Source organism: Oncorhynchus gorbuscha, linkage group LG12 (genome assembly GCF_021184085.1).
Source record: "Oncorhynchus gorbuscha isolate QuinsamMale2020 ecotype Even-year linkage group LG12, OgorEven_v1.0, whole genome shotgun sequence".
NCBI lineage: Eukaryota > Metazoa > Chordata > Actinopteri > Salmoniformes > Salmonidae > Oncorhynchus > Oncorhynchus gorbuscha.
This window is the reverse complement of record NC_060184.1, coordinates 29,245,115-29,258,765: the sequence shown is the minus strand read 5'-3', so window position 1 is coordinate 29,258,765 and position 13,651 is coordinate 29,245,115. Positions and strand designations below refer to the sequence as shown.

Below are 13,651 nucleotides of genomic sequence, written 5' to 3'. Positions count from 1 at the left end.
ATGCAGGCAAGAGAGTGCAAGGTGGAATGTGTCACTGTTTGCCATCTTGATTATTCAAAATTCTCTCTACCTATGCACCTACGTTGTAAACTTTAATTAATAGGCTAGGTTGTAGCAACCTCATGATGGGTACAGGGGAAATTCAAGCATCACGTAGTAGCCTATGCCTATCGATTTTACATCACCTGGGGCAAACTACCTTCCCTCCATGACACCTACAGCACCCGATGTCACAGGAAGGCCAAAAAGATCACCAAGGACAACAACCACCCGAGCCACTGCCTGTTCACCCTGCTATCATCCAGAAGGCGAGGTCAGTACAGGCGCATCAAAGCTGGGACCGAGAGACTGAAAAACAGCTTCTATCTCAAGGCCATCAGACTGTTAAACGGCAATCACTAACTCAGAGAGGCTGCTGCCTACATTGAGACCCAATCACTGGCCACTTTAAACAATGCCACATTAAATAATGCCTCTTTAATAATGTAATTTACATATCTTACATTACTCATATGTATATACTGTATTGTATACCATCTATTGCACCTTGCCTATGCCGCTTGGCCATCGCACACCCATATATTTATATGTACAGTACATATTCTCATTCACCCCTTTAGATTTGTGTGTATTTGGTAGTTGTGGGGAATTATTAGATTACTTGTTAGATATTACTGCACTGTTTGGAACTAGAAGCACAAGCATTGTGCTACACTCACATTAACATCTGCTAACCAACCATGTGTATGTGACCAATACAATTTGATTTGATTTTGAGCTGGGTGAATGGATTATGAAAGACAGTCATCCAATATGCTGTAATAGAGATAAGGCCATGTTCATTTAAAAAAAAACATCATCCTCCCTCATCTTAAACAGTGCCGACCGCCACTGGAGTTACAGAAGGGTTTTTAAGCAGGTTTAAGAGGATATTGACGGTTTAGGGTTTAGTTTTGAAATTAGGGTTCAGTATAGGATTGATCAGGTATTCGTTTTTTTTGTTGTCTTAAATAAAGGACAAAAACATACAAACATAAAGATACACATCCATGAAGTAACATAGACACTAATATGCACGTAAAGAAAGACGAGGGTTGTTGGCATCCTCTTTATTTCCATTGTACCTGCAGCCAGTAGCTGTATGCGTTTTATTTAAATAAAATAATGAATATAGTTTTTTTTTTAAAGCCCTTTGAGATGAAATATCCCTTTCCCCCTCAGTCCTTTTTGGTTGTCTTGAGTTCGACATGTTTCTCAGTTGCACCGTGGCCACATTGTACAGCACAAAATGAGAAAAATAACGCAGGACATCCGTGAGATCCACCACAACAACAAAAAGAACAATATCAAATCACAGGAGCAATTTAATAACCAAACAAATAGATAAACCCTCAGTTAGCAGTAAAGGTGTTTGTCAGCCTATTTGCATGTACAGTATGTTACCCACCCAAACTCCATAATGATATACTAACAACTTGCACATATGACTACCCACCCAAACCCCCTATAGATTCACTACGATGCATTCAATGTGCACATCATCATGCACCTCAATCCCTCAATCTCTCTCACAGACACACATTCCAGGAATGTGTGTTTGTTTATATTATGTACGTTAGGGCAGGTGTGTATGGCAGAGGGGGCTTGCAGTTAGTCTGTGTTCCAGGTAGACCGGTACTTAAGTACTGACACAATTGTGTCTGCGACACTTAGAGAGGAACAAAAATAGAATTGCAAACAGCTCCTGTTCCCTAAAACCATGTTTAATCCTTAACAATGCTCCACCAGTATTTTTCTTACTCATCGCCCAAATGCAAAATAAACCCTCTTTGGTACAAATTTCATAGAATCTAATTTACAATGCTAAAAAATACATCAGCATTTAGTTAAACGAATAAAAGTACAAAATGGGTGGAGTTTTGGTTGGAAACAGTCCCTGTGGTCAGAGTCCCTGTGGTCTCTGTGGTTGTGTTGTAGTCTTTTTACGGTCTTATCTTTGACCAGGACCCCAAAGTAAAGAGACAGAGCACAGTCTCTACATGAAGAGCAGCGACTTTCTTATATTATAAAAAAATAACTACTATATAGACAACCAACACCCTCCTCCCACCCCTATCCCCCCATACCCAAACCTCACCAATCCCCCGACACACACACACACACACACACACACACACACACACACACACACACACACACACACACACACACACACACACACACACACACACACACACACACACACACACACACACACACACACACACACACATACACACACACACACACACACACACACACACACACACAAACCTTCACCAGCAAGTTGGTCACAATTCACATCCTCAAAACATCCTGCACGGGCAGGGGTGTGGTGGAATCCCATCTGCCTTTTGAACTTTCACCCCTGACCCCCCCTACCTCCCCTGCCCTTTCACCCCACGGTCCTCCTATTGGTCTGACAGAAGCTCCCTCCGTCCTCTCCTCTTCCTCCTCACTCCCTCTTCACTCTTCCCTTTTTCTGCTGCTTCTTCCCGTTCTCCTCTACCTCCTCTAACTTGTTGTAGCCGTTGGTTGCTGTGGAAATGCCGTTGGTGACGGATTTAGCCACCTTGGGGGCGGAGTGTGGGGTGCGCCGGTAGGTCTGGTAGTAGAAGTTGCCGAATAGGATGATGAAGGTGACGGCGTAGCCAATAAGGGCCCACTGCATCCAAGCGGGGAAAGGGCAGCCAGTGTAGAGGGAGTAGCCTGCATGGCCGATGGTCACATGGAACTGGATCTGTGATGTACACAAGACACATGTTTAACTGACATGTTTAACTGACATGTTTAATCGAAATGTAATAATCTCAACATAATCCCTGATCAATGAGTCAGACTGCACACTCCAAACAATGAAATATATGTTGAATTGCAAAGATGTGTTTCAGTATCAATCACACACTACCTGAACAGCTGTGCTATGGCCACAATAACAGGGAGTCTTACCATCTGAATGATGGTCAGGTATTTCTTCCACCAGAGGAATTTCTGGATCTTGGGTCCGAAAGCGGCCAGGCCATAGTATCCATACATCAGGACATGGATGGATGAGTTTATGCCGGCTCCGAAGAACGCTGTGAGAGGGATATAGGTTAAAGGTAGTTCAGAGGGGATACAGGTCAGGCAGCTTGTGAGTGTATGTTAGCATGGTATGTCATCGCCCCTGTCGGAACAGTATGACAGTGCTGGGGGGAGATTATCCAGGTGGGAAAATCTCTCTCTCTCTCTCTCTCTCTCTCTCTCTCTCTCTCTCTCTCTCTCTCTCTCTCTCTCTCTCTCTCTCTCTCTCTCTCTCTCTCTCTCTCTCTCTCTCTCTCTCTCTCTCTCTCTCTCTCTCTCTCTCTCTCTCTCTCTCTCTCTCTCTCTCTCTCTCTCTCTCTCTCTCTCTCTCTCTCTCTCTCTCTCTCTCTCTCTCTCTCTCTCTCTCTCTCTCTCTCTCTCTCTCTCTCTCTCTATATATATATATATATATATATATATATATATATATATATATATATATATATATATACACACACAATGTACCCCTAGGTACTTACACTGTCCTCCAGGGACCCACTTGATTCCGATCCACCAGAGGATGAACATGGTGCAGTGATGGTAGACATGGAGGAAGCTGACCTGGTTAAACTTCCTCCTCAGGATGAAGAACACCGTGTCCAGATACTCCACTCCCTTAGAGATGTAGTACCACCACAGAGCAGACGCTATCTGCCAACGTGAAGAGGGAGGGAGTGAGCTATCTCAAATCCATCTGGTTTTAAGGACTCAAAACTCAAAGACAATGAAGATTGCCAATTTCCTGAAACGCTTTAAAGAGGATTCAAGAGGATTTTATGGATTTCACGGGGTTGAGATTATGGATAACACCGCTAGCCACCTTTGTTTTTCACACACACACTCATTATCATGCATCACCCACACATGTATGCATCAAGGACACACCCGCACACGCACAAATACATTTTATTGCAATTATTGAATCTATTGAAGTCACTGAAGTTGGGAATAAGGTTCAATTGGATCCTGAACAAGATCAAAGATAACTTCACCTGGATCATCTCTGTAAATCTAAGGTCAGAGTCAACAATGTTAGGGTCAACACTTTTCATAGGGGATTGTGATGACGATGAAAGGGGTCATTGGTGAATGACATGGCAGGTTAGCCTGTGGTCTGGTAGAGAAAGTGTTTTGTTAAGGGGGTGGTACAGTAAGCGCTAATACATGAGGATAGCTGTTGTATCAGGCTTGTTGCTGGCTTGTCCCCAAGCCTAAAAGGTAAGTAGAGCTCAACCTCTTGTATGTCAGACTACAACCCCCACCAACATAGTCTCTCTCTCGTATCCCTTTGTAATTGACACACACACACACAGAGAAAGAGAGTAAGAGAGAGAGAGAGAAAGAAGCTGTGTGCCACAGTGCCCTGAGTGTCACTCTTGTCCCTCAGTAACGCCATCATGCTATGGGTGGGTTCAGAAGTGGTGAGACCTAATAACTCCTCCCCTTAATGCAAAAGGTCACGCCCCCACTGTCCTCTCCTCCTCTCCCTCTCTCTATCTCTTACACACACACAAATAGAGTGATAGTCTACTTAACCTAACAATAGGATTACAGTACGGCTGCTTAGATTTACACAGAACCACATGCTGCTAAAGTTGGACGTCACTCTACACCTCAAATACAGGAGACCCAATCTGTATAAATTAGAAGGCTAGAAGGCAAACAATTCCAGTCTTTGCTGGCTCATGAACAGAATGACAAGCTCCGGCTCTTGGCCTTTTCACAAAATGAATAGAAAAAGAGTGTAGGGTGTCATGTTTGCTCACCCTGACTTCGTTGACGTCGTTGGAGTAGCTGACAGGTTGACATAGGTAGCTGTACCCCGCTGCTCTTGCACCCAGGAGGAGCTGAGGCCACAGAGATACAAAGTTAGCGACACGACATTAGGAACAAAATGTTAGAGATTGTCCCTTTCCTCTAGACCAGGAATGAGCAACTTTGATTGGGGTGGGGGCCACAAAAATATCGGAACTCCCAATGAGGGCCCGCAGTGGCTCACGGGTCTATACCGACATTCATACCCACACATGTTCTCAGAGCCGGCCACTAGCCTTTTGGAGGATCTAAGAGAAATGTTGTTGTTAGCTGACATGTTCAGTGACTGACATAAAACATAAACTGATGATGCATAACCAATTTTGAAATGGTGTATTCTACTACTCTAACAGTAACAACACCACAACTGAGTTTTCTTAATTGATCCGCGCGCCAAACAAAAGGCTCTCTGCCATGGATACACACCACCAGTCCTCAAGGGCCACAGAAACCAATTTACACCTGGGGGGGCCGGGGATGTGGAAGCAAATGCCAGGGAGAAATGAAAACCAGCAGCACTGCAGCTGTCGGGGACTGGAGATGTGCCCTAGACCCGATTTCCTCTGTCTAAAAGGACTATATATATACAGTTGAAGTCAGAAGTTTACATACACTTAGATTGGAGTCATTAAAACTTGTTTTTCAACCACTCCACAAATGTATTTTTAACAAACTATAGTTTTGGTTAGGACATCTACTTCGTGCATGACACAAGTAAGTTTTCCAACAATTGTTTACCAAACAGATTATTTCACTTATAATTCACTGTATCACAATTCCAGTGGGTCAGAAGTTTACATACACTAAGTTGACTGTGCCTTTAAACAGCTTGGAAAATTCCAGAAAATGATGTCATGGCGTTAGAAGCTTCTGATAGGCTAATTGACGTAATTTGAGTCAATTGGAGGTGTACCTGTGGATGTATGTCAAGGCCTATCTTCAAACTCAGTGCCTCTTTGCTTGACATCATGGGAAAATCAAAAGAAATCCGCCAAGACCTCAGAAAAAAATAGTAGACCTCCACAAGTCTGGTTCATCCTTGGGAGCAATTTCCAAATGCCTGCAGGTACCACGTTCATCTGTACAAACAATAGTATGCAAGTATAAACATCATGGGACCACGCAGCCGTCATTGGCACTCAGGAAGGAGACGCGTTCTGTCTTCTAGAGATGAACGTACTTTGGTGCAAAAAGTGCACATCAATTCCAGAACAACAGCAAAGAACCTTGTGAAGATGCTGGAGGAAACAGGTACAAAAGTATCTATATCCACAGTAAAACGAGTCCTATATCGACATAACCTGAAAGGCCACTCAGCAAGGAAGAAGCCACTGCGCCAAAACCACCCTAAAAAAAACTGTTTGGCCATAATGACCATCGTTATGTTTGGAGGAAAAAGGGGGAGCCGAAGAACACCATCCCAACCATGAAGCACGGGGGTGGCAGCATCATGTTGTGGGTGTGCTTTGCTGGTGCACTTCACAAAATAGATGCATCTCAAGACATCATCTCAAGACATCAGTCAGGAAGTTCGAACTTGGTCGGAAATGGGTCTTCCAAATGGACAATGACCCCAAGCATACTTCCAAAGTTGTGGCAAAATGGCTTAAGGACAAAAAAGTCAAGGTATTGGAGTGGCCATCACAAAGCTCTGACCTCAGTCCTATAGAAAATTTGTGGGCAGAACTGAAAAAGCGTGTGTAAGCAAGGGGTTCTACAACCCTGACTCACTTACACCAGCTCTGTCAGGAGGAATGGGCCAAAATTCACCCAACTTATTGTGGGAAGCTTGTGGAAGGCTACCCGAAATGTTTGACCAAAGTTAAACAATGTAAAGGCAATGCTACCAAATACTAATTGACTGTATGTAAACTTCTGACCCACTGGGAATGTGATGAAAGAAATAAAAGCTGAAATAAATCATTCTCTACTATTATTCTGACATTTCACATTCTTAAAATAAAGTGGCGATCCTAACTGATCTAAGGCAGGGAGTTTTTACTAGGATTAAATGTCAGGAATTGTGAAAAACCTGAGTTTAAATGTACTTGGCTAAGGTGTATGTAAACTTCCGACTTCAACTGTTTTAATGTAGTGGATGGTTGACAGGTGCAGTCCTAGGTATGGTATGTGAGTATAGTTTTGAATTCAGGCAGGGTTGGTACATGGCATGCTACATCAGCCATTCGTTGATGGCACAACCTTGCTGAACAATAGATTAACCTAAAGCAGGGGTCATATTGCTATCACCGATCAACCTACTGGGCACAGACATCAATTCCACATTGGTTGAATGTCATTTTGTTGAAATTATGTGGAAACAATGTTGATTCAATGAGTGTGTGCCCAGTGGGAAGCCGTTTCCAATCTGTACACACTGAAGGGACAGGGACTGGGAACCAAATAGACAATGGCCTGAAAAGAAATGGAACATGCCATTATTGACTTGGTGTAAAAGGAATGGAGCTGGATACCTCTTTGGCGATGTAAAAGTTGAGTATCACCATACTGAAGTTGTACACTATGAGGGTCTTCCTTAGCTGGAAAGGCTCGCGATTCTGCATGTACTTAGGCCCCGCCCACAGGAAGAGCAAGTACAGGCAGCTGATGGCCAGGGTGGGGGCGGGCGATGACATCATCGGCCATTTCTCCACTCGCTTGTCTGGGAGAGGGACAGGAAAGTTCATGTCAGCAGGTGTCATATGACAGACACACACATGTAAAGAATGACTCTGAATCCTATCTGAATGTATGACGACACAATGTTGCACCAATGGTGTCTGGAGGATATACTTAATTGCAGTACTCCGAATTGCTCTAATAGTGTATTGTATTGCACACACACACACAAGCAACCATGTGTACCTGAGTTTGTGCTTGTGTGTGTGGTTAGACTAGCAGACTGTCCCTGCAATGTGAGAGAAATCAGCACTAACTCACCTGCTATAGTAAGGCTCCATCTGTAGAACTCTACCGTGTCATTCATAAAGTGGGTGACAGCTTCCATGCCTGCGTCTGGATTTGGTCCTGCTTATGCTGCAGTGAGAGAAAGAGAGTAGCCAGTCTTCAAAATAGTCCAAATTAATCTGTCATTCATTTTGCCGTTTTTGCCGTTTTTGCCCGAGAGATAATTGTTGCGCAATTTTGGTGCAGTATTTTTCTATGAAAGAATGTGCATGAAAATGAGTCGTCTCTCTCGTTGAATGACAATAAAGACTTTATTGAAGAATCCCTAGTGTTGACCAATCACCAACGAAGAGGTTAAGAAATGTGTGTGCCCGAACAGCCGGAGAAACCCTCACTGAAGTCCAAAACAAACAAAAACTTCACAAAATGTCGTCATAATATATGCACGAACTCTACCAAACTGTTTCAGCTGGGAAGCATGCGAACATCTTAAGCCCCTTTAGATAATTGAAAACCTTAATGTAATGTTGGTGAAGTGAAAGATGCAGTCCGGGATCTTATTTAAGCACAACAAATTCATAACATATTGTACGAATTGTATTTGTAACATATCATACAAAAATATATATATATATATTTGTATATACAGTACCAGTCAAAAGCTATCATCAAGGCAAAGGGTGGCTACTTCGAATAATCTCAAATAAAACATATATTTTGATTTGTTTAACACTTTTTTGTTGGTTACTACCTGATTTCATGTGTTATTTCATAGTTTTGATGTCTTCACTATTATCCTACAATGTAGATAATAGTAAAAATAAAGAAAGACCCTTGAATGAGTGGGTGTGTCCAAACTTTTGACTGACACTGTATATAAATATAAAATAATTTTGCAGGACCAAACGTAACATATGAAACGGGTGGCGTAGTACAGAAGTGGCTGACGTAGTACAGAAGTGTCTGACCTAGTACAGAAGTGGCTGACGTAGTACAGAAGTGTCTGACCTAGTACAGAAGTGGCTGACGTAGTACAGAAGTGGCTGACGTAGTACAGAAGTGGCTGACGTAGTACAGAAGTGGCTGACGTAGTACAGAAGTGGCTGACCTAGTACAGAAGTGGCTGACCTAGTACAGAAGTGTCTGACCTAGTACAGAAGTGGCTGACCTAGTACAGAAGTGGCTGACGTAGTACAGAAGTGGCTGACATAGTACAGAAGTGGCTGACGTAGTACAGAAGTGGCTGACCTAGTACAGAAGTGGCTGACCTAGTACAGAAGTGGCTGACGTAGTACAGAAGTGTCTGACCTAGTACAGCAGTGTCTGACCTAGTACAGAAGTGGCTGACGTAGTACAGAAGTGGCTGACGTAGTACAGACGTGGCTGACCTAGTACAGAAGTGGCTGACGTAGTACAGAAGTGGCTGACCTAGTACAGAAGTGGCTGACGTAGTACAGAAGTGGCTGACCTAGTACACAAAAAACGGAGACCAGTAGTAACTAGCGTATGCTCAACTGTATGCTAGCAGATACCATAGATGTTCAGTCTTTGAGCTAATGCTAGTTAGCATTGGCTCGCCAAACTACCTCTAATTTCCTTTGTACTGTACTTAGAGATATAAAAATGGCCCAAATCCCAAAGAATCCCTTTAACATCAAGTTCAAACTCTGAGTTTGCCAAACTCAGCACATGGATCACCCATACGTACGAACATTCCCTGGTCTAAACTGTTAGTGCAGGGTTTATTTCAAGCCTCACACTAATTGCACAGATCTAAAAGAGGACTAAACAACTGATCAGTGTGGACAGAGTAGGTCTTTGTGGTTACCCATCCCCCCATACACATGTTCTAAGACAAGATGTAAAGTGCTGGTCTCATGTTTCATGAGCTGAAAGAAAAGATCCCAGAAATGTTCCATACGGACAAAAAGCTTATTCTCTCAAATTTTGTTCAGAAATGTGTCTACATCCCTGTTAGTGAGCATTTCTCATTTGCCAAGATAATCCATCTACCTGACAGGTGTGGCATATCAATAAGCTGATTAAACAGCATGGTCCTTACACAGGTGCACCTTGTGCTGGGGATAATAAAAGGCCACTTTAAAATGTGCAGTTTTGTCACACAATACAATGCCATAGATGTCTCAAGTTTTGAGGGAGCGTGCAATTGGCATGCTGACTGCAGGAATGTCCACCAGAGCTGTTAGCAGAGAATTGAATGTTCAGATCCTGAGGCCCACTGTGAGACCAATTTTTTAAGGTATCTGTAACCAACATATGCATATCTGTATTCGCAGTCATGTGAAATCCATAGATTAGGGCCTAATGTTGCATGTTGCGTTTACATTTTTGTTCAGTATAAAAACTAATTTAAAAGTGGTTTGTAAATAGCTGACAAGGTCAACATCTGTCGTTCTGCCCCTGAGCAAGGCAGTTAACCACTGTTCCCCAGGCGCCGAAGACGCCGATGTCGATTAAGGCAGCCCCCCGCACCTCTCTGATTCAGAGGGGTTGGGTTAAATGCGGAAGACACATTTCAGTTGAATACATTCAGTTGGACAACTGACTAGGTATCCCCCTTTCCCTAAATGTGTGCTACTAAAGCCTTATTTGAATGGGTGTATAAAAGACCATAGAGAACAACATACAGTACACATTTTAGTACTCATCACTACATTCTCTATCAGAAAGCTGGTGTGCTCTCTTTGATGTCAAGTGGGTTGATGCACTATGTATACAAAGGTATGTGGACACACCTTCAAATTAGTGGATTCGGCTAAGTCAGCCACACTCACTGCACACAGCCATGCAATCTCCATAGTCAAACATTGGCAGTAGAATGGCTTTACTGAAGAGCTCAGTGACTTTCAACGTGACAACACAAAGGATGCCACCTTTTCAACAAGTCAGTTCATCAAATTTCTGCCCTGCTAGAGCTTCCCCAGTCAGCTGTAAGTGCTGTTATTGTGAAGTGGAAACTTCTAGGAGCAATAATGGCTCAGCCACATGCTCACAGAACGGGACTGGCGAGTGCTGAAGTGCGTAGTGCGTAAAAATCGTCTATCCTCAGTTGCAACACTCACTACCGAGTTCCAAATCGCCTCTGGAAGCAATGTCAACACAAGAACTGTTCGTCTGGAGCTTCATGAAATGGGTTTCCATGGCCAAGCTGCCGCACAGAAGCCTAAGATCACCATGCGCAATGCCAAGCGTCGGCTGGAGTGGTGGAAAGCTTGCCGCCATTGGACTCTGGAGCAGTGGAAACGCGTTCTCTGGAGTGATGAATCCCTCTTTGGCAGTTCGACGGACGAATCTGAGTTTGACGGATGCCAGGAGCACGCTACCTGTCCCAATGCATAGTGGCAACTGTAAAGTTTGGTGGAGGAGGAATAATGTTAGGGGCTGTGTTTCATGGTTCGGCGAGGCCCCTTAGTTCCAGTGAAGGAAAATCTTAATGCTACAGCATACAATGACTTACTAGACGATTCTGTGCTTCCAACTTGGCAACAGTTTGGGGAAGGCCCTTTCCTGTTTCAGCATGACAATGCCCGCAAATTAGAATGCAGAGGCCTAGTGTTATAATTAAGCAATAAGGCCCGAGGAGGTGTGGTACATGGCCAATATACAACGGCTAAGGGCTGTTCTTACGCACAACGCAACACGGAGTGCCTTGACACAGCCCTTAGCAGTGGTATATTGGCCATATATTCCAAACCCCCAGGTGCCTTATTGCTATTATAAACTGGTTACCTTCGTAATTAGACCTGTAAAAATAAATGTTTTGTCTTACCCGTAGTATATGGCCTGATATACCACGGCCGTCAGCCAATCAGCATTCAGGGCTCGAACCACCCAGTTTATAACATGTTGTAAACCACACACTAAAATAATCTTATTGGCTTATAGATCATAATAGGTCTAATTCATTTGTGAAAACTTATTGGGGAGTTTGGGGGAACCTGAAAAAATACACATTCACTGACAATGGGGGTTAAGTTTCGTTTTCAAAACGGAAGAGGAAATGGGAGGATGAGAGAGAGAGAAAAAAAATCACCCAAATAGGCCCGGTCGCCCGTGGAAACGGGCATGAGAGCACACAAAGAACCGGGGCGCGTGTGTCAGCAGGTTTTGCGCGGTGCGATCAAGAGGCTTAAATCCAATTGCTCTACGAGCTTAGACGTAAGTCCAAACGCCAAGCGACCCACATTCGCAGGGGCATCATTTAAAGCGATAACATGCCCCTATGAACTAGACCCTTATTTGCGCTCACACATATGGCGCATGGTGGATTTTCAAAGAGTGGTTGACTGAACATGGGAAATTATGTGGTTAACAGTTTATACAAAAGCATATAGGGAAAACTAAACCAAAATAGTCTCTAAACACTTTATAGACACATGTTATAGGCTGCATCCAATCCCTTCCTATATGCCACGCATCATAGTCTAACATCGTGCAAGTTCCTTTCCACTGAGTCTATGTAGGCTACTGTCATGCATGCTCACATAATAGAAGTTCGTGGTTTCTTAGGAAGAGAGAGCAGGCGGAGAGAGTAAGGGTGAATAAGTGATGAAATTGTCTAAGCCCTGTCTGAGTTTATTATCTGATAAAAATACAGAACTATGATGATATGAATTCAGCCCAAATGGATGGCAGATAAGCATAAAGAAAACGAACGCAAGAGAAGGTAAAGAACGGTTCAATTCCTCAAAGCATAACTCAAGAAAAAAGACTAAGCCTACACTTTCCAAGGCTGTGCACTAATTTGTTCACAAAATAACCGATTGAAAGAATGATAGCCTAAGCATGCGATTCTGCATTTCTGTATTAACCATTTCATTATGGAGAAAAATACATATCTACATACCTTCTCGAGATTTAGTTGCGTGTACTGACATCCGGTGCAATGTGATGGACAACGCCTTTAAATGACCGTATTCTGCCGTTATAGCCGCTGATCCCCAACACTGCTATAAGGACAATTAGACATCCACCCCAAATTTGGCAAAAATGCAAAGGCAAGCGGAAATCTATCCCAAAGAAATCATGTATGAGGTCCGTGCTGGCTGCTGAAACACATCGCTTAAGATCTATAGGATACCCGACCAGCCTGATGGCACTGCGCATGCGGGTATTGCACTACAGGGACCGTTGCACTGACTGGACAGACCGATGGCCCCTTTGTATGGTAGAGATAATCAACATCCACCGTATCCCCCTTTCAGCTTCGTTGAGTGATAGGCGAATGCGGAAGCCACTCGGAAGGAAAAAGATAGGAGTTTTTGAACGCGCATGACAAATAGGTACCTCTCTGCTGTTACGCATCGATGTGTGAGGAAACCTCCGGGATAAGTGCATTTGTTGCAATTATGCATTTTTGGCCTCGATGACACTCATTAGTAGGTTATGCTATATGTCCAAAATACAATGAATTTAGTGTTGTTCATTCAGCTTTGGCTTTAATTCATACTAAGTGTAGGTCCAAGGCTATGAGCCATTTTCTATCAGACATAGCCTAGGGATTCCTTAATAGCTCTCATGTTTCAACTTGGGTAGACTAAATTAGAGTTTATACAACAAATGTTTGTTGCTATTGTAGGTTATAGGTCGTCGGCTGTAAATAGCTTTTGGGTATGTGCCAATGTCCCGGTAGAGGGTGTCAATCAATTAGCCACCTGTCTTTAGAGTGTGTCCTATACTCCACTGAGTCAGTCAATATTTTGAATTCGTCACTAGGTGGAAGTGTCACACCATCAATTGATACCCAACAAGTACAGCTGGGTTGTACAGTATTTGGTTGCTGCAGAGTTTTCTGTAGGCCTACATA

At 43.3% G+C, this 13,651-nt stretch overlaps 1 protein-coding gene across 1 annotated transcript; it reads right to left on the bottom strand.

Moving 5' to 3' along the window:
- Positions 1-1,094: 1,094 nt before the first annotated feature.
- On the bottom strand, positions 1,095-13,054 carry LOC123990847 (elongation of very long chain fatty acids protein 4-like). Its single transcript, XM_046291756.1, has 7 exons — positions 12,692-13,054; positions 7,858-7,953; positions 7,392-7,579; positions 4,869-4,949; positions 3,582-3,753; positions 2,989-3,116; positions 1,095-2,779 (listed from the first exon to the last, which is right to left on the bottom strand). Exons 2-7 carry the CDS (start codon positions 7,922-7,924, stop codon positions 2,495-2,497), a joined length of 921 nt encoding a protein of 306 aa, XP_046147712.1. The 5' UTR covers positions 7,925-7,953; positions 12,692-13,054; the 3' UTR covers positions 1,095-2,494.
- Between the last annotated feature and the right edge of the window lie 597 nt (positions 13,055-13,651).